We start from the raw sequence: 21911 nt of genomic DNA on the forward strand, positions 1-21911 counted from the left end.
TCTGGGAAAATGACTTAATTTCTCAAAAACTCAGTGTCTTCACCTAGAAAGATAAAAATAGCCCCTTCATTGCAGACCACATTTCCCATGAAGTTGCAATGAGATGATGCCTATCAGACATCCAGTGCAGCACTTGGTTCATGGTGATGTGGATGTGTGGGGCTTAGAAGATTAAACGACCTGCACAGCACAGGCACCAAACAGTCAGGAAGCCATGGATCAGGGTCTTTTCCTCTGCCTAGTGCTGCACATGCCACATGGTGTACCCGTTCTGCAGGCAGATAAACCAAGGCAAAGGGGCTTGCAAGGAAAGAGACGAGGTTGACCAGGCGTTGCCTAGTGAGGCAGAAATTTTTGCTCTGGTACCAAGAATCCATGCGGAAAGTCAAAGGAGAGCTCAGAGATGCTGCTGGACACTAGACACCAACGTGTACCCTCATGCTGCAGTGTGAGGAATGGGATCCCAGAGGAAGCAGTGAGCCTATGAATCATTCTGCCTTGGGATGGAGGGGGAGTCACAGGGACATTTCACTGGGCCTTGAAGTTCACATAAGAGTCTGCAGAAGGAGAAAGTAGTAATGGAGGAGGAAAATATTTTTAGAACACTTATCATAGGCTGTTTGTCCATGTACATCAGTCCTTAGATCTTCCCAACAACTTAGTGAGGTGCTAGTGGTAATAATGGTAATGACAATAAAAATTACTATTATGTGCAGGGTTTGACACTAAGAGAATTGCATGTGTTGTGCCATTTAGTCCTCCAAGCACCACTATGAGGTAGTTGTCACTTCATTTCACAGATAGGAAAGAGAAGATTTAACTATAATAACTTTCCAAATTCACTTTGTTGGTGAGGGACAGAATTGGCATTTGAACCCCAGCCTCTTGACTCGATAGCACCCCAACTGATAAGCAGAGCCTGCTTTGGCCAGGGGACTCAATGGATGGAATTGGTACCCTTCAGGATGACTCTGTCTCAGGGCTGCCAAATAGTGCCAGAGCCAGGCCCTGGACTGCGCTCTCTGGCTCCCAGCGTGGCAGCCTCACACTCCTCGGGGAACTCCTGGTGGATGGGAGATAATAAAGTAAATATTTATAAAGTAATTTATAAAGAAAAGGCTTACTTAATGGACTCACAATTTTACATGGCTGGGGAGGCCTCAGGAAACTTACAATCATGATGGAAGGCACCTCTTCACAGGGCAGCAGGGGAGAGAAAGAGTGCCCAGTGAAGAGGGAACCCCCTTATAAAACCATCAGATCTTGTGAGAACTCATTCACTATCATGAGAACAGCATGGGGGAAACTGCCCCCATGATTCAATTATCTCCACCTGGTCCCACCAGTGACACATGGAGATTATAATACAATTCAAGATGAGATTTGGGTGGGGACACAGCCAAACCATATCAGGGTGGAATTGTGTCCCCTCAAAATTCCTATGCTGGCGTCCTAAACTCCAGGACCTCAAAATGTGACCTTATTTGGAAACAGGGTCTTTATAGAGGTAATCAGGTAAAAATGAGGTCATTGGGAAGGGCCCTAATCCAGCATGACTGGTGTGTATCTTTACAAAAAAAGGAACTTTGGGCACAGAGACCAACACACAGGGAGAATGCCTTGGAAAGGTGAAGGCAGAGATTGGGGTGCTGTGTCTACACCAAGGACACCAAAGATCTCCAGCAACCCACGAGGAGCCAGGAGAGAGGTCTGGGACAAATCCTCCCTCACAGCCCTTGCAAGGAACCAAACCTGCCGACACCTTGATCTCAGACTTCCAGCCTCCAGGACTGTGAGACAACACATACCTGTTGTCTGAGCCACTCAATGTTTGGTCCTGTGTGACAGCACCTAGAAAACTAGTACACAGCCCTGTCGTTCTAGACGCAGCAGTATGCACATCTTGTCGTTCAGGACCCTGGCTGTGCTACATGTTCAGTCTTGTCTGACCCTCATCCAGTCCCTCTCTGCCCTCTGGCCACACTCACCTTCTGTCAGTTCTAGATGATGCCCGTGCCCATGAGACCTTCACACTTATTTCTGGGAATGCTCTTCCTTATCACGGTGCTGTGTTAAAACCTACCCATCCTTCTAGTCTGAGCTCAGGGGGCACTTTTCACCTACTCAACAAATATTTTCTGAGAGTGCCTGTGTGCTCAGGCTGGCCTGGGCACCAGAGAAGCACTGATGAGTAGGACGGACATAAGCTAGAGAGGGGACAAAGACCACAAGTAAGAAGGAAAAGAACATGACAAGCATCTGGTGTGGAGTGCTGTAATGACAATGACATAGGGTGACGTAGGGTGTGTGGGTGGCCAGGGAGGGCATCCAGGAGGAGAAATAGCTCAGCTCAGGTCTCAGTAATGAGAAGGACCCCAGGGTCCCCTGCTGCTCCCTCCCCTCCGCCTTCCCCAGGGGAGGGCAGCCCCTGTTAAAGACTCTCCAGGCTCCATGCATTTCTCCTTCAGAGCCCTTCTTCCTGCTGCCATTTTCTGTTGATTTTTGTGATTATCTGATTGTTATCTGAGACCCCCCCCCCCCACTAGACTGTGAGGTCCACGAAGTAGGAAGTGTGGCTCATTTTGCATACCATTGTATTGTGTGTTCATACACAATAGTGTGTGAACAGGCACACACTATTGGCTGAATTAATGGTTCATGCTAAAAGCAAGTGCAATGAATCCCGAATCCTGCTTGGGGCAGCTTAGGTAGCAGGAGATTAAATGCACCTTTCTGACCATAGAACTGACTGAGGTAGCATTTCTGGGAGGAAAGCCCAGTGTGAGGCCTGAGAAGGTCCTGGAAGGGGGCAGGAAGCCTGAGCAGGAGCTTGCCTTCCTCCCAGAGGGACCCTGGTCCCAGGGCAGCGGCTTTGGATTCATCTGGAACATGGGGCTCTGCAAGCTTGGAAATGGGTTTTGTTTGCTAAGCGGAATTTTCCGGCCCTCAGCCGAGAAGCTGGAGAAACTGGCTCACTGCTAATTTCATTTTCCCAACTCACTAGCTTGGCAAGGCCTGGCTCCCCTAGCTTCAGTCTCCTGGAACCTCATATCCAGATCCCCTAGCCAAAGAAAGAAAGCTGTGACTCACCAGAAATGTTCATTGCTGTTTTCTGGCCATAAAAAAAGAAAATATATACATACATATGCAAAAGTTCTAACGTGATGTCTTAGTTCAGCAGCTTCTGCCTGCTGGGTCGACACTTGCATGAAAGATCGGAGAAGCAGAAGGGTTGCTCTCAGTGCCTTGGCCGAGAGCACTGGCCCTCATTCGTTCTGACGTCTTCCAAAAATGAGGCTGCAGAAGACAAAAGTGGCTGCTGACACAGAGAGCTGGATCTCAGGTCAAAGGGGTTCCGCTTTCAAAAGGGGCAAACAACCCTGGGAACAGAGAAGGCAGAGGCTCAAGTTTTCTTCGCCTTGTGTCTGGCTCTGCCATCCACGGCCTTCGTGTTTCCTCCCTCCTGCAGTCCCAGTATGAGCCAGATGGGGACAGGATGGAGTGCATGAGACCCTGCAGGCCCCTCCAGCCTCACTCTGCACCCTCTTCCTCCTCTGCCTTGCCTCACACTCCACCCAGCCTGTTCTTTACTTAGTTCCTCAAATGCCCCAAGCTCTGCGCCCAAGGCGCCTTTGCCCATTCTGTTCCCTCTGCCTGGAGCCTTCTCCCGCCAGCCTACCTGCCCAGCCCCTTTCACTAGCGTCCTCCAACTCTTCCTTTGGAACCCAGCTTAATGACCCCTTCCTTGGGGACACTTCAGTGACCCAAAAATCAGGCCAGCCCCCTTGTTACAGGCACTCATGGCACAGGCTCCCGTCTGTTCCAGCACATTCTGCACTTCTAACTCTACCCACATTATTGGGCTAGTGGTGGGTATCTGTCTTTTCACCAGACTCTCTGCTCCATGAAGGCAGGAACTGTGTCTGTTGGGCTCAAGATTGTGTCCCTGGGGTCTGATCTATATGAAATATTCAACAAAAATGTATGGAATGCATGAACTGCTGAAGAATGACTGCAGAGCTCTCTTCTGGCATTTAAGCCCAGAGTGACTCCATGGTGTGAGTGGCCAGGTCACAGGGGATAGGTGGCCTGCCCAGAGTCCACAGCTAGCATGGCAGACACTGGTGAACACCCATGCCCACGTCCAGGTGGCTTTCTGTCCTCTACTGCTGTGCTGAGTCCCACCTGTGGGCCTTCTTTCTTCTTTCAGTCATGGTGAGAGCCTGCCTGGTACCACTGTGGCCAAGGCCACAGATACCAGCTCTCTACAGAGTGACTTTTGACCCTGGCCCTGGACAGTTCAGCCCAGCCTTTTAGACTACAAATGACCTGCCCCACAGGAGGGAACCAGGACTGGGAGAAGGTGGGCGTGCAGAACTAGCAGTTCCCATACTGGGATGGACCTAGAGAACGGGCCGCTGATTGGACGGCAGGCCTGGGACGGCATCTCAGGGAAGGCCGGGCTGCACATTGTCTCATCTTGCCCTCTTTCAGGGAAGCAGGAGGGGAGGCGCCGCCGCGGCTTGGCCCTGCCCCAGCCCTTTGGCCACAGCCTTGCCAGGCTTCCCGGGGATTGACCTCTTCTGCCATGTGGCCACAGCATTTGTAAAGCCTTCCTTGTTGTTCTGTGGTTTTAAATAGCATCCAACTCCTTGCTGCTGGCTTCCATGTTTGTCTCTCCAGCCCCAATAGCTCCATCTGGAGGCCCTACGGCCTTTTAAACTCATCCTGTTCAACTTGAAGTCATCATCCTCCCTCCCCGCCCCACCCTTGACCTGCTCCTCTTCATCTCCACAGAGGCTCCTTCTGCTCCCCCAGGTGCCCAAACCAGAAACTGGGGAGTCATCCTGGACATCTTTTGCTCTCTCCCAACTTCCAGCTCCAACTCCATCCTGTCAATCTCCCTGTCCAGTCAATTTCCTACCTAAGCCTTTCTTGAATCCCTCAGTTTCTCTCCTGGCCCCCAGCTCTGCACAGCAGCCAGAGTGAGAGTTTGAAAGTGCAGTTTTACCCTTTCACTCCCCTCCTCTAAACACTTCAAGGGCTGCCTGCTGACCTCAGGACGGAGCTCGAACTCTAATGAGAGTTACAGGCCCTTTGCCAAGTGGCCCCTGCCTCAGTCTCCATGTTCACCTGGTGTCCTCACTCTCCTACCGCAGAATACCATGCTTGGGCCCCCTCCCTACCTGCTTCTCCCTCTCCTGCTCCACCCTGGGCCTTTGCTCATCGCATTTCTCCCCTTTGAAGTCTCCTCCCTGTGAAACTCCAGTCCAATCTTTAGTTCTGTCTAGAAAGTGTTTCCTCCAGGAAGCCATGCGTGCCCACCTCACCACCAGATCTGGGAAGGAGGCTCCCCTCTGTTCCGTAGCCTCCTTCCCATGACAGCATTGATGAGGCTGCCTCATCACTTTCTGTTCCTTGTGAATCTCCTTACTCAAGTGCAAGACTTGTGGGTCAGGGTCTTGCAGCCTTGGTTGCTACTGCACTCGCAGCACCTAGTCCTGCCGAGCACAGACACACAAATGCAAGGAGTGAACGAGAGCTGGAAGGAATCTTCGCAGCAGCTGCTCACTTCAACTTGAGTCTTCAGCTGCTTTTGGGTAACATCCTCCTCCTTGCCTTGGCTCATTGAGCCTCCTGCAATTCTGTCTTACACCACACTGCCTCCTGGCTTGCAGCTTCTGATAAGGACAGCGCTGTCCTCTCTGCCCTTCCTCTCATCTCATCTTTCTGGCTAGATGACCTAGTTAATGGTCCCCAGACTGTCCCAGCAGTTCCCCATCAGTTCCAGATCACTTGTCTTTTTCCTTCCCTCTGAAACTCACCTTCTGGCTGTGGCTTCCATAATTTTGCACATTTAATTCCCTGGTGCTGTTCACTTCTTGCCTCCCAGGTTCAGCTAAGCCCCTGAAGTAATTTAGGTAACAGCTCAATTATCCCATCTCTCTTTTAATCTTTCCATTTCCATCACCACCTAGGAAGCAGTGAAAATGAGACAAGCAATGCATTTTCTGTCCAAACCTACTGCTTCCCTTGCAGTTCTTATCTCAGTTCATGTCATCAGCATCTACCCAGTCGCCTGAGATCTGAGCCTCGGAATCACCGTCTGCTCCTTCCTCCTCTCTCTGCTCTTTCCAGGAAGTTTCCAAGAGGATTTGCTCTCCTGTTGAGAAGTCTCTCAAGTCCGTCCTTCTCTGGCCACAGGCCACACCCGGGCCTCACCATCTCTCTTTTGAACCAAGATTACCTCTTGCCTGGTCCTGTTACCAAAAGCCCCATATCCCCGCTCAACCATCAACCAACCTACCCATCCATCCCTTCATCCTTCAATCTGCCTTCCATGATCATGTTAAAACACATGTTGGTTATATCATACCTCTGCTGAAATAACTTCCATGACTCCCCACTGCCCATAGCAGACATTCTTATTTATTTTAGAAACTGGGTCTTGCCTATTACTCAGGCTGGAGTGCAGTGGCATGATCATAGCTCACTGCAGCTTCCACCTCCCGGGCTCCAGTGATCCTCCCACCTCAGTCTCCCAAGTAACTAGGACTATGGGTGTGTGCCACTACGCCTGGGTAATTTTTAAATTTTTTGTAGAGATGGAGTCTTGCTCTGTTGCCCAGGCTGGTCTTGAACTCCTGGACTCAAGTGATCCTCCTGACTCAGCCTCCCAAAGCCCTGGGACTCAGGCGTGAGCCTCTGCACCCGGCCTAATGCAGGCATTCTTAACTCTGGCTGCACATTAGGATCTTCTAGAGAGTATAAAAATATGAGTACCACACGCTACCCTCAGATATACTGATTTTGTCTTGGATGGGGCCTGGGTCTTGGTGTTTTTTTTTAAAAACTCCCCATGTGATTCTAGTGTACAGGACAGGTTGAGAACTACGTGGTCTAAAAGATAAGGGGTCCCACCCCCTTAGTCTGGCAGTGTCCCCTACAATTGGGCCTTTAATCTGTATCCCCAGCCTCATGTCCTACAGTCCTCCACTAACACACTCAGAATTCCAGCTCTTCTGAGCAACTTCACTATATTTGTACCCACTGTTCCTTGTACCCACAATTCCACCCTCTCTCTGACTTCTGACCATTTGGAAAACTCCTACCCATCCTTCAAGACCCAGCACAAATGCAACCTTTTTTCATGGGTCTCTCTTCCATAGCATCTGCTACATGGCAGGCACGTTGCTGGGTGCTGGGCGTGATGACACAATGGAAATGATCCCTGCTCTCAAAGAGCTCACAGTAGGGTAAGGGGGAGGGATGGAAACTCCTTAAGGTAGAAGTTCTCTAACTTGAGTATGCATCCAAGTCACCTTGAGGGCTTGTTAAAACACAGATTCTGGGCCCAGCCCTAGGGCTTCTGAGTACGTGGTTTGGGGCTGCCCTGAGAACTTGTATTTTCAAGTTCCTAAGTGATGCTGTTGCTGCTGGTTCAGGGGCCACACTGAGAACCACTGCCTTAGCGTGTGGTCAGGGGAGTGTTCTCTAGGGAGATATTATCTAAGCTGAACCTTCAGTAATAGAAACAGGCATTCATGAGAAGAGCAGGACTGTGGTATTCCAGATAGAGGGAGAAGCGTGAAGGCTCCAGTGGGAATAGAAGGGGCCATGTTCCTGGTACCCAGAATGCACTAGACAAGAACGATGCCTTTTGCAGCTTCTCCAGCAGAACCCATGCTCTGTGTGTGTCTCTGTTATAGACCGGAACCACTTTCCTCTCTAATTCTATTTTTCTGATGCAGCCACTCGTCAGTGAGCCCCTCCAAGGCAGAGTGTGCATCACGGCCACCTTTGGGTGCCCAGAGCCCACCCAAGACCTGACACAGTAGATGCTGAGGGATTCTTAGTTGGGGTCTAATTGCAGTGTCCTGGCTTTTTCTCTAGGCTATAAGCTAAGGAGAAATCCGTTTGTTTCACAGCAGTGTTTTAAATGCTTCATTGTCCCCCCTTTTCCTTAGATAGTTCCTGTCCTTTATCTAAATCTAATTTTCTTCTCTCAAATTTCTGCTGCCTAGATAGATTTTTAACACATTTGGTAAGAAAAAGAAAAATTCCTTGAATTCAAGGTAGCCCTCCCCCACCTACCTTCCCAAGCCCCAGGAGATTGGGAGAGATGGGTGGTGGGGGTTGGGTGGGGACAGCAGTTCAGAGGTCCTTCTGCTTGACTTTGGGAAGGTGGATGTGGTCATAATGGGAGTCAGCAGAATTGCTGTATTAGTCCATTTTCATGCTGCTGATAAAGACATACACAAGACTGGGAAGAAAAAGAAGTTTAATTGGACTCACAGTCCCACATGGCTGGGGAGGCCTCAGAATCATGGTAGGAGGTGAAATGCACTTCTTATATGGTGGTGGCAAGAGAAAATGAGGAGGAAGCAAAAGCAGAAACCCCTGATAAACCCATCAGATCTCATGAAACGTATTCACTATCATGAGAATAGCACGGGAAAGACTGGCCCCCAAGACCATTCCCACAACATGTGGGAATTCTGAGAGATGCAATTCAAGTTGAGATTTGGGTGGGGACACAACCAAACCATATCAATTGCCTTCCTCAATAGTGGGAGGCTGTGTTTTCTGAGAGCAGAACCTTGGCCAGCTCCTGGAGGTGGTCCACACTCAGGACAGGGGTGGGACAAGGCAGGCCTGGGGGGCCCTTGAGCTGCCACCTTAGGTGGGGGAAGGGCCTCTCCCCTCACATCCTGCCTTTCCAACATCTCTCTCCACACTGGAAAGGAGTCAGGGAGAGACTCCAGGTCAGAGGACAAGAGCTTTAGCACAGGTGCCCTGCATGGCAGGAAAAGGTTATTGGTTTGGTTTTGCTTTTGAATTGCCCTTTCTCTTCCTTCCTGGAGAACGGTGTATCCACCCTTTCCTAAGGCTCACAGAGGGGTCTTTGCAAATGCAGATGGTCCCCAACTTGACCATGGGTCGACTTCGAATTTTGAGAATTTACGGTGTTGTGAAAGTGATACACATTCAGTATAAACCATATTTTAAGTACACATAAAACCATTCTGTTTTTCACTTCCAGGATAGCAGTCAACTAATTACATGAGATATTCAACACTTTATTAGAAAATAGGCTTTGTGTGCAATGATTTCGCCCATCTGCAGGCTAATGTGTTCTGAGCACGTGTAAGGTAGGGTAGGCTAAACTATGATGTTCCGTAGTTTGAGCTTACTAAATGCATTTTCAACTTAGGATATCTTCAACTTGTGATGGGTTTATTGGGATGTAGCCCCAAAGTAAGTTGAGGAACATCTGCAGAGCCAAGAGACAGATTTTCTCTGGTCTCATTAGCATCCTGAGCTTTGGGAAACAGTAGTGTAAGGATCTGTGTTTCTCAGACTTGAGTGAGTATCTGAATCCTCTGGAGGGCTTGTTAAAGCCCAGATTGCGGGCCCACCCCCGGAGTGCATGACTCAACAGGTCTGGAGTGGGACTGGAGAGTCTGCATTTCTAACCAGTCCCCAGGTCATGCTTTTGCTGCTGGTCTGGGAGCACACTTTGAGAACCCCTGCTTTAGCATCACACGCAGCTAGAGAGTGCTAATAACCTATCAGTCACTGCAGGACAAAGAGTTTATTTGTCTTGTAGGTACTTGCATTTTCCTTAACCCTTCCTCCTGAATACAGAATCTGAACCCTCTTAGCCCCTTTCCCAACAGCTCCATGGAGGGGCAAAGGCATGTGTTTCCAAGAGCCCAAGAGACAGAAGCCAATCCCTAGGGAAGAACAAATAAGTTAAGAGCCCAAGAACATTACAGGGGTTGAGGGAGGCAGAATGGGGGAGTGGAAGTATCTACTTTTTGTTCTTTCTATTGCATAGTCCCAGAAATCATACAAGTATAATATTTAAAACACAATTGGTTTAGTATTTCTTAGCCCCAGGGGAGGTAGCTTCTTCCCAGAAGGTAGAGGTACCTGGAGCAAGCACCATATTCAGTGGGAGAGTAGAACCGCATAGGCATCAAAGACCTGAGTTCTGGCCCCAGTGCTGGTCTGTGACCTTGGAGGATCCCTTCAGCTGTTGCAGCCTGTTTCCCCAGCTGTATGATGTGTAACAACAAGACTGACCTTGAAGGGGCACCATGGCAGTCAAAAGAGCTGAGGTGGGTGACAGCATAAACCACTGTTTGATTACAGTTCCAATGTAGCCAACCTGAGCTTTCTTGGTTTCCACAGGAAGGACCAGTACCTCCTCTCGCCTGTGAACTGTTGGTATCTGGTTCTGCATCAGACCCGGCGGGAGAGCCGAGACCATGCCACCCTCAATGACATCTTCATGAACAATGTAATCGTCCGCCTCTCCCAGATCAGTGAGGATGTCATCAGACTCTTCAAAAAGGTGGGCAAGTAGGCTGCCCCATATGTCCCAGGTTTTTGCCCCAAGCTGGCCCATGGTAACACTATACCAGCCAGAGTGGGATGTGGTTTGGAGACAAGGGAACAGGAGGGGCAGGTGCATTGAAGGATGCAAGTGGCTGAGGGCTGAGCCCGTTTGAACCCTGGATGTGCCTTTTAAAGAGTGTGTTGTCTTAGTCACTTCAGCAATCATTGCCACAAAAATAAAAACCTTTGCATGGCTAGGTAAGTAGTACATGTTCACTGTAGAAAATTTTAAAAAATGGAGATAAGCACACACACAAAAATTAAAATAACCTGAAATGGCATTGTTTAGAGATAATCACTTTGATATCCTATGTGTACAAATGCAAATACATTTTCTGAGAGTGCTTAAATGTGTATATATTCTAGTGTACATATGCATTTTTTCCAAGTCAGATCATAATGCATATATGATTTTACTACCTGCTTATGTCACCTAACAAATTACATAACACTATATTACATTTTCTCACATCAATAAGTATATTTCTATAACATTTTGAATGGTTACATAGTATTTCATTATATAGATGTACCCTAATTTATTTAATCTCTTATTGTTGAGCATTTAAGTTTATTTCTGTTATTTTACTCTTATAAATAACACTGCTGTGAGCTTCTTTGTCACATTCTCTGTTACTTTCTTAGGATCAGTTTCTGCAGTGGGAATTTTAGAGTTGAAAGTATGCTCATTTTAAGGCTTTTGACAGTGTACCTTATTGCCTTCAGAAAGGTTTTACCCATATAAACAACCAGAAGCTGAATGTGGAAGGAGCACTGAGGTCTCTGTATCCCATGTTCCTTGCACAGTGCCTGGCATATACAAGGTGCTGTGCAAATGTTTGTAGAACTAAACTCACTTTTGTGGATGTCAGTTTCCTTGTCTGTAAAATGGGCAAGTTATTTAGCCTCTGTGAAACTCATCCTCTTTATCCTGCAGGGTTAAGGTCAGCTACTTCCCGGGAGGGTGAGGGTTAAACAAATGGTGTGCAGGGAGAGTGGCATTATTACAAAGTGGTTTGGGATGTGGCCTCTGGGTCCAGAATTCTTAAGTTCTTGGGTTCATAATCCTGGTTCCATCATTTATTAGCTGTGTATCTTTGGGTTTGTTACTTCAATGCTCTGTGCCTCAGTTTCCTCATTTGTGAAATGGGGATAGAGATAAATACCCATGGGCAGATGGAAGGATTAACAGGCTTGTTGTTCCTGTGTACAGCGTGGAGAGCATCACCTGGCACTTAGTAAATGCTCATGAAAGCTGACTATTATTATGCAGATTTAAGGGACTATTATTACCAAAAGAATCTAGCTCATCTCTTCTTGCCAGGTGCCAGTTTCAGGGGTTTGGTGACCTGAGATTGCTAGAAGCACAAAGAAGGGGACGAGTTGATTGCAAATATAATCATCTCTCCGTGGTCTGCGTTTGGATTGTCCACTGTGAGGATTACTTCTATAGCAAAATTGTAATCGCAGGCTAATTTTCTCCTGCCACACAATATGCTTCTGGTCTCCTTCTGGGGTTGTGTTTATGAAATGTGGGCTAACTTTCATATTTGCATAAGCAAACATAATTAGGAAGGTAAATACAGTGCAAAGAAAAAAAAATTACACAGTGCTTTGCAAAGCCAAACTGAAGTGATCCAGACGTCTGCAAGTTTGGGGTGTTGGTTCCATTCCCAGCCCCCGCCGGCTGCTGCTGTCACATCTTTTTTCCTGGGTGGGAGTGACTCACAGAGAAAGGGTCATCCAGGCCTTTAGGAAATGAAGGGTCTTTTTCCTGAGCTGAGCCCTGGGACAAGTGAGATAAATCTTTTCAGTTCTCATTTAGGCTGACAGCAGCCTGACTTGTGATGGAGGTTAACAGGGTGGAAAATAATGAAAAAAATGTCTACAGCTGAGCTCCTGGCTGCCTTGTTACCAGGCCTGTGCCTGTGGAACAAAGGAAATAACCCAGCCCACAGGGGTTTGGAGAGAGGCGCGGACAGAGCCTGGCTGTCTGACTTTGCACAGCACGGCCCCTTTGTGTTGCATCAGTTATACCTAATTTCGGAACGGTGGCCGGCACTCTTTACATAATAATAGTTCCCGCAGACCTCAAAGCAACTATGGAGGCTGCTCTCTGGTCAGACTGGGGATCCTCACTCACTCCATTTTACAGGTGAGGAAGTAAAGTGTTGGGAGGCTGCAAGGAGAACCCAGACTTGGTTGCTTTGGGCCCCTTGTCATTACCAGCAGGAGGCAGCGTGGCTGGGCTTTTGGAGTTTGTTTCAGAACCGCCTATCACTGCACCCTGGGCAAGTCTCTCTGAGTCTCAGTTTTCTCATCTGGGAAATGGAGATGGTAACAATGCCAACTTCACAGGGGGCCGCTTTAATACATAGAGGTGGGCCACGTGTCCCCCAGGCCTGGTATCTAGTAGGTGCTTATTAAATGGTAGCTTGCCAGTGATCCCTAAGAACAGAAACCACTCCCCATGTCTCAGCTGGGGTCCTAGGGCTCTACCAAGCCACATTCTGGCAGTGAGGCTGCAGGAGATGGGAGCAGCTACTAGGCCAGGTGTCTGTCCTGGGCCTATCTTCTGGCCTGGGCAGCTGCCCCGCCTGCCAGCCTCTTACTGATGGGGGAGGTGGTTTGACTTCATAACTTACCTTTTCATGATTCTCTATTTCCCCTTTAGAAGTGGAGTCTGTTCTTATGACTAGAGGCAGCACTTCAAATTCCAGAAGCCCATGCACGTGGCCCTTGCTTTAAGTGTGAGATGTGGATCAGCCATAGCAAAATTAAACTGAATGAGATTCAGGAGGCCATCTTTAGTGATCAGGACTCTTATGGTGGCAGACAGCAGAAATGGAGCTTACCCTGCTTTAAGAGAAAAAGGGATCTTACTAGTCATAAGCCTGGCTTCAGGCATGGGGGGCTTCAGGGGAACAAAGGATGTTACTAGAATTCTGTCTCTCTGCAACTCTGTTCCTGTTTTCTCTGTTTCCCTTTTTTTTGGGTGGGGGAGGCTAGGGGCTCTTTCATAGTCAGCCCCCCGCCATGTGATAACCAGAGGGCCCCTGGCATCTCCAGGCTTACATCCTCTCTGCTTCAAGTCCCTTTTCACAGAATGGGATTTTTTTTGGTCTCTGATTGGTCCAGCGCGGGTCACGTGAGCACACCCGGGGCTGCTTCTGTGGCTGCGCGCTGCAAGGCTCTGCTTCACCAGGCCAGGAAACATACCCGTCCCTGAAGCCAGATGCACACTCAGTTCCACCTGACCCATGGGACTGAGAATGGGTGAGGGGTGGTTCCCCAAGAAAAGTAGGAGTGCCTTTACAAGAAGAGGGGAGAAATAAAACAGGAGATGGCCACTGGACTCTCTTTTCCAGCCCTTTTATCATCCTCTACAGCAGCTGTACGCCTCTGCTAGATGTCAATAAAGAATGCTCCTTACCTCTCACAATAGCTCATTCCATGTGGGGACATCCGTGATGAAAAGAAAATTCTCCCAAATGCCGAAATGGAATCTTGTAGTGTTTTCACTAATGGGTCCTGATCATCCCTAGAGGGCCAAACAGATCAGACCCACATCGAAACCTGTCAGTTGCTTGAAGGCAGGAATCATGACCATCCACTGGTCCTTCCTGCCTGTGGGCAGATGTCTCAGGTTCCTTCCATCATCCTCCTGGAATTTGGCTTTGTGTTCTGTCCCCATATCAGTCGCTCTCCCTGGGTCATGCTTCAGGTCTCCTCTGACTGACAGAAGTTACTATTCAGAACCAGTCAGAATACTCTAGGAAGGTCTGAGCAGCTCAGGGCAGAGCAGGGCTGTCCAGACACTTTATTTCTCATAATAAGACCCGTGAAAGTGTTTGCCTCTTTAATGATTGTTTTACCACATGATTGACACAGTGAACTCTTGGTCAGCAAAAAGTCCCAGGTATTTTTGTACCAATTGTTTTTTAATCTAGCCTTTGACTTCTGCTTTTGTGTTTCTTCATATTTACCCTTCTAAAACTTCGTTTTGTTAAATTCTGGTCAAATGGGATCAGTGTCCTTATTTGGGTGATTTTTCAAGCAGCAGGAGGGTAACTGCCAAGAGGTCCTAATTCCTCCTCTGTGGGAAAAGACTGTTTTGTAACTTCTCCATGTCTTCCTCCTTGGTGTCACCTTCTGTGTGTCAGTTCTTTGGCCTCCTGTTTGATTCTTCTCTGTCTTCTTTGTGAGAGGTGGAAAGTGGGGCAAAGGGTTGAGAATAAATTCACAGTGAAAGTGCCCCTGGAGTTGGGTGTTGGCATATGAATAAGAGCCTGCTGAATGGGGAAAGGAGGTTGGGAGTTCAGGGTCTGGAGAAAGGCAAGAGCCAGTGCGTAGAGTTTATTGTGATGAAGGTCGAAGGAAAAAACTCAGAACAGAGGCTGAAAAATGGCAGTGCACAACTGAGTTTGGCTCTGACGTATAATCTTCTTGGCCCATACTATGTTAAGAAAGATTAAGTTGACATTTAAGCATTTAAAGATTTCTCCTAAAATCACGATTTTGTGTTTCTTTTGCAAAATCAGAAGCTCTAACTATACCAGCCCCACGTGGACTCACACTTGGCATCAGCTGGCGGTAGCTGAGTGGCCGCCAGCCCCGCAGCCTGGGCACGCTGTCTCTGCCACTCCACTGACCCTGCTACCGTATTTTACCTTACGTGGTTCCTTGATTTTGATTCTCTGGCCCTTTGTACATTTGAGTTTGTGACCCCACCTTTAAACATTACCTAACTGTGGTTCTTAAATTCCAGCGTGCATCAGGATCACCTGGAGGCTTTATTAAATGCAGACTGCTGGGCCTCAGTCCCACAGTTTCCAATTCAGTAGGTTTAAGGTGGGGCCTCAGAACCTGCATTTCTAGCATATTCCCAGGTGATACTGATGCTTCTGGTCTGGGGACCATACATAGAGAATGAGTCCTAGTCCAACCTCCTTGTTTCACAGATGAGGAAACTGAGGTTCGTGTTTGGCAAATGCAGAGTCTGGCTCCAAACTCGGGTTTTCACCTCCAGCTCCAGGACTAAAGCCACTACCCCCTGTGCTGCACCAGGTGGGAGGGTCAGTCCGCATCCCACTTGCTCTCCTTCTCCCCACTAACCGTTTCTGAAACTGGGTATTGAAGCCCATTCCATTTCCAGTCTCATTCTGTTTTCTTCAGCTTCCTTAACAATAGCCATCCATTATTCTATGCTCTGATGCCTGCGGAATCTAATTACTTGCCCCAGCCGTGATGTGAATTTGATGGTTGGAAGCTGTGGTGTTAGGAGGAAGCGCTAATGAGGAAAGACTCTTTGCAGAGAAGCGAGGCCACGTGGGGGGCTTGTGTTTGAAAGCAGCCATTCACTGTGTGGCAACAAGGACTTGGTCTTGAGTGAGTTTTCTCGTTCCCGCCTCGAAGATGTCCATCGCATTTCATAAATAAATCAGGGCTTTTTGTGTTCCATAATTGCCTTGCTTTGTAACTGAGATCAAAAGCACCAGTGGCCTTAGATTCAAAGCCAAGTTTATATTTTATTTTTTGGTTGCATGAGAGAGTAGAGTGAGGGTGTGCATGCTGGAGGGTCCAGCTATGAGGCCTGCATGGGGAAGGAGAGGGAGAGAGCAGAGTGGGCACGCTGCCAAGGGATGAGGCGCCTTCAGCCAATCTCCACCGTCTCCCAGGGAGATGAAGTCGCGAACAGTCACTCTGCCAGTAGAGCCTGCTAAGCCGGTCATCATCAGGCACTCCCAACTCATTTAATAAACATATATTAGCACTAGCATGACAGTAGGTAAACAATAATTATAGATAACAAACAGTGAGCAAATGCCTGCAGTGTGCCAGGCTCTGGGCTAAGCATTCTATACACATTTAACTCTTCAAACCTAAGAGGAAGATGCTGCCATTATCCCATTTTACAGATGAGGAAACTGATGCCAAGAAAGGTGAGGTTAGGGTTTAAATCCAGATGTGTCCAACCCCAGAGTCCATACTCAGTGGTAAAGGCAGGTGCCAAAGAAGATAGAGCCAGGTGCAGTGGCTCACACCTGTGATCCCAGCACTTTGGGAGGTTGAGGGGGAGGATTGCTTGAGCTCAGGTGTTTGAGACCAGCCTGGGAAACAGAGACACCCTGTCTCTACAAAAAATAAATTAGCCAGGTATGGTGACATGTGCCTGTGGTCCCAGCTACTCAGGAAGTTGAGGCAGGAGGATCATTTAAGCCCAGGAAGTTGAAGCTGCTGTGAGCTGTGATCACTCTATTGCACTGGGTGACAGAGTGAGACCATATCTCAAAAAAATTAATTAAAAAAAAACTAAAGTAGATAGATAAACGACTCAGACACAATGCCCTCCTCTCCCTCAAGGAGCTTCCAGTGCAGTCTGAAAGCAGAGACAGGTGTGAAGCGGTAGCTCATTCAGATACAGCAGAAAGGGATGGTTATTGCCACAGACGTTTGTTCAGAGGGAGGAGAACTTCTAACCTGGGATCGGGAAGGTTAGAGGTGGGGGAAGCAGCATTTGAAGCGGGCCCTTCAGAGTTGTCCTGAGCTACAGCGAGGAGGCTGAGCCTTTAAACCCTCATGTTGGGTAGTCATTGGATGTGGGTTCCCTCTAAAAGAGGTTGTGGGCTTGGGCAGATGATGCCTGTGCAACCAAGGCAGTTCCAAAGTGGCTGACACCTGAGGGTGTCCATTGGCAGTACTTTCCTGCAGCTGGGAAATAGGTTCGCCAGGCCTGAAGGGGATCTGAGTGGTGTGTCACAGCGCCCACAGCAGATGTGCAGGATTTAGGGAAAGTGGGAGACGGAATCCACACCAAAGCAGAAGCCAGTGGGAGGAAAATCTGGGTCCTAGATCATGAAGAGGTGGGTAGTCTAGTGCAGTGGCCAAGGCTGGGGCCGGACTCTGATTTCATCTCTGTCTTGCCACTTTCCTGCTGTGTGAGCTCTGCCTAATCCCTTAAACTCTCTCAGTTTTGTCACTTTCAAAGTGGAGCTAATAATAGCCTCCATCAAAAGGTTGTTGTAAGGACTAAAAAATTATGTAAAATGTCTACCCGGTACACAATAAACAATCTATAAATAATATTATAGCTATTAGGCCAGGCATGGTGGCTTATATCTGTAACCCCAGAGCTTTGGGAGGCCGAGGTGGGAGGATTGCTTGAGACCAGGAGTTTGAGACCAACTTGGGCAACATAGCAATACCCCATCTCTACAGAAAAATTAAAATTAGTCAGGTGTGATGGTTCATGCCTGTAGTCCAAGCTACTTGCGAGGCTGAGGCTGGAGGATTGCTTAAGGCTGGAGGATTGCATAAGCCTGGGAGTTTGGGGCTGCAGCAAGCCAAGATTGTACCACTGTACTCCAGTCTGGGCAACAGAGAGAGACCCTGTCTCTAATATATATATAAAATATATAATTTATATCTAATATATATAAAATATATTATATATTTATATAATACATAATATTTTATATATAAAATAATGTAAAAATATATAATATATAATAATCTATTATATATAATTGATTATAACATATATTAGCTATTATTGGGATGATTATTTGGACTTTGAGAAGAAATTTAATGAGAATGAGATTGGAGATGGGATGAAGGAAGATTTTTTCAGGGCATACAGGTTAAACAAAGGGTCAGAAATAAGAAAATATGCTCAGGAACCACTCACTGATTAGTTATAAATGATGGTAGTCTTGTCTCTTCTTTTATAACCTCTAATTTCTTTTTCTTGCCTTATTGTCTTGGCTAGGACCTTCATCCAGTACAGTGTGGAGGGAAGTGACACCCTTGACTCTTAAAAGGCATGCTTCTGATTTTCTATCATTTAAGACAAAAACTCTTAGCAAATTAGGGATAAATAGGAACTCCGCCTGATAAAAGGTATTATCAAAGCCAACAGCAAGTCACGCTTGCTGCTGAAGATAATTCAGCAAATGGCTGCTTAAAGATTAATATACAAAAGTTAATAATGCTTCTATGTGCCAGCCACATCCAATTAGAAAATGTCATTTAAATGTATACATTAGAAAACAAGAATAATTGAAAACTGATGCCATTGCGGCTACAAATTAGCTGTATCATGGAAGTTTTGATAAGTGATGTTGTCATTGTCATTCATATATAAATATTTCATAATTTTCATTATAATTTCTTTGACTACAAATTATTCAGAATTAGGTTTGCATTTAAAAAACAATTTCAAAGGTTTTGTTTTTAAAGGCTTCTTATTTTTAGTTTCTAGATTTATTGAATCATAAGAAAATTAAGACAATAGAGATTTATTTTTGTTTTTTGTGTTTTGTTTTGTTTGTTTATTTTTTGAGATGGGTTTCACTCTGCTGCCCAGGCTGGAGTGCAGTGGTGTGATCATAACTCACTGCAGCCTCGAACTCCTGGGCTCAAGAAATCCTCTTGCCTTACCCTCCTGAGTAGCTGGGACTACAGGGGTATGCCACCACACCCTGCAATTTTTTTTTTCAGTTTTTGTAGAGACAGGGTCTCACTTCATTGCCCAGGCTGTTTTTGAACTCCTGGCCTCAAGCAATCCTCCCATCTCAGCCTCCCAAAGTGCTGGGATTACAGGCATGAGCCACCGCACCTCGCAAGGTTATGTGTTTTTTGGTATTTGTTGGAGCATTGGCCTTATCAGCTATCAAGGCTTCCTCTGGAGTGATAGTCATACATTACTAGGGCAGGGCTAGACCAGCTGATCAATTGGACTGAAAAGAGCCCAGAAACAGAGGCCTCCAAAAATGGAAACTCAGTCAACGATAGTGGTGCATTACGGATCAGAGGGAAAAGGATGACTACGTAGTACATGGGGCTGATTCAACTGATTGTTTGTCCTTTTCTTATTTTTTGTAAGAGCTGAGTTTGTACATACATATACATATACTTTCCTCATGTGGAAAAATATAAGGCTTTTACCTTAGTTTACAGAAATATATTCTGGAAAGCTTAAGGTGCTAAAGGTAAAAAGCAACACTTCAAGACTTTTGAAAGACAATGTAGATTACATTTAATATTTAAAACCTTGGTATGGGAAACGGCTGCTTAAAGAAAGCATTAAAAAGCACAAACCATAAAAGAAAATATTGATTAATTTCATTATATAAAAATAAAAAAATCTTCCATACAACAATAAATAAATAGAAAATATGGCCAAGACAAGGAGAAGATATTTGGCATGCACAGAATCAATAAAAAGCTAATACCCAGAATATAAAATCGGCTCTTACAAATTAATAAGAAAAGGAAAAACAACCCAGTAGAAACATAGGTAAGTGCCTCACACCTGTAATCTCAGCACTTCAGGAGGCTGAGGAGGGAGGATTACTTGAGGCCAGGAGTTGAACACAAGCCTAGGCAATACAGGGAGACCCCGACTCTACAAACAATATATATTTTTAAATTAGCCAAGTGTGGTGGTGTGTGCTTGTGGTCTCAGCTACTCAGGAGGTTGAGGTGGGAGGATCTCCTGAGCCCAGGAGGTCGAGGCTGCAGTGAGCTATGATTATACTACTGCACTCCAGCCTGGGCAACTGAGCAAGACCCTGCCTAAAAAACAATTAAAAAGTGAAACTTAAATGGTCAGTGATATAAGAAAAGATGCTCATAATTACTGGTAATCAGGAAAAGGTAAAAGAAAACAAAATGAGATGCAGTCTGACTCCCAGTTGGTAGGTAAAACAATCCTAAGTGCTGGCAAGAATGTGGAGCCTCAGGACTCTCATACATTCCCAGTAAACATGTAAATAAGTCCAGCTCCTTGAGAGAATAATCAGGCAGTATCTAGTAACAGTGCAGGAAGGGGTATAGACCTTTTGACCCGACAATTTTACTTCTAAATATAATCCAAAGATATTCTAGCGTATCTGCACACACACAAAACTGTATGAGAATGTTTGCTGCAGTGGTGTTTCCAATAGAGAAACAGAAATAACCTAAATGTCCATCATTAGGGAAATGGTTAAATAGGCTGTGGGTAGTTGCATCATGGAATCTTATACAATAGTGAAGATGAGCTAGATCTACAAGTATCAATGTGAATAAAACTTGAAAACTTAATGTTGGGTGAAAAAAGTAAGGTACAGTATGATGTTTTTATAAAATTTGGAACACAGATGAATACTTTATATGGTTCATATGGTTAGACACCTGGCTGAAATAAAGCTATGCAAATGTAGAATGTGTAAGAATACACAGCAGTCTCAGAATTGTAATTGAGGAAAGAGAGAGGAAGGAAGGAGACCAAGAACATTTCCAGTGTATCTATAACATTTTGCTTCCTAAAAATAATTTTGAAGCAGAAATAGCAAAATGTTGTTATCTAATTTGAGTGGTGTGTTCCTGGGTGTTTGTTATTGTTCTGTCTCCTTTTCTGCATATTTTAGATGTTGGAAGACTGAAATTAAAGATAAAAATAAGGAAAGTGAGGTTGGAGAACCTCACTTTCTCCAAGTCCTCCAGGTCGAGGAAGCCTTTGGGTGTCAGAGTGAGAAGCTGGGGTTTATTTTCTAGATATTAGAGATCCACTGAAGGTTCTTGAATAGAGGGGTGAAATGATCAGAGACAAGTTGAAGGATGATTAATTTGATATGGTATGTTTAATGGCTTTGAAAAGAGATTTTGGATGGACGGTGCACGTTATTATACATATACACTTGTATATATATTAGTAGTGAAAGATAATGGGGCCTGGATCAGGGAGATTGATACAGGAATGGGAAGGAAGGAAGGAAAGGAAAAATGGATGAATGGATGAGTGGGTTGATGGATGGATGGATGAATGAATGGATGGATGAGTGGATGAGTGGGTTGATGGGTAGATGGATGGATAAAAGAAAGGATGGATGAATGCATGGGTAGGTTGATAGATGGGTGGATGGATAAATGGATCAGTGGGTGAGTATATGGGTGATATGGGTGAATAGGAAAATGGGTGGAGAGGTGGATAGATGGGTGAATACATAGGTAGAGACATTTTTGAAATGCCAGTGCAATCCTCATTTACATCCTGTCCACAAATAATTCAAGTGAAACAGAAGATCAGGTCGTAAAATGACAAGGAAGTTAAAGTGATGTCTCAAGTCACTGATTCAGCAGTAATAAGTGATCAATAATGCTTTGAAACCAACAAATAAGCCTAACAACATCCATAGTCATCTTGAAGATAATGTAGAGTGGGAGAAAGCAGCTCAAAACTGAGCAGCTTCAGGTTTTCATAGATACTGGCTTTTCAGGAAGACAGCCCTGTCACTTCCCAAGACATGCATGCAGGCTCTCATCTTACCCTCAACCATAGCTCCTGATCTGTGAGTGACTCTTAGAGAGAGAGAGAGAGAGAAATATACATATATATATATATAAAAATAAAATAAAACACCGACATCAGGGACACAATCAAGAAAGATTACTCCTGAGTATGTGAGTATGTTCTGGGCCCACAGAGATTCAGCCCAACTTTCCACACCATCCCCAGCTACCTC

At 46.1% G+C, this 21911-nt stretch overlaps 1 protein-coding gene across 3 annotated transcripts in view; it reads left to right on the forward strand.

Moving 5' to 3' along the window:
* Window positions 1-21911, forward strand: part of SRGAP3 (SLIT-ROBO Rho GTPase activating protein 3) — a 266974-nt gene that overhangs the window by 136375 nt on the left and 108688 nt on the right. For all 3 annotated transcript variants that reach the window (XM_007985125.3, XM_007985127.3, XM_073009901.1), the window contains exon 3: window positions 10198-10360. In XM_007985125.3, the coding sequence (XP_007983316.1) occupies window positions 10198-10360 (163 nt within the window). The remainder of the gene's footprint in view (window positions 1-10197; window positions 10361-21911) is intronic.

Source organism: Chlorocebus sabaeus, chromosome 22, assembly GCF_047675955.1.
Source record: "Chlorocebus sabaeus isolate Y175 chromosome 22, mChlSab1.0.hap1, whole genome shotgun sequence".
NCBI classification, from domain to species: Eukaryota; Metazoa; Chordata; class Mammalia; order Primates; family Cercopithecidae; genus Chlorocebus; species Chlorocebus sabaeus.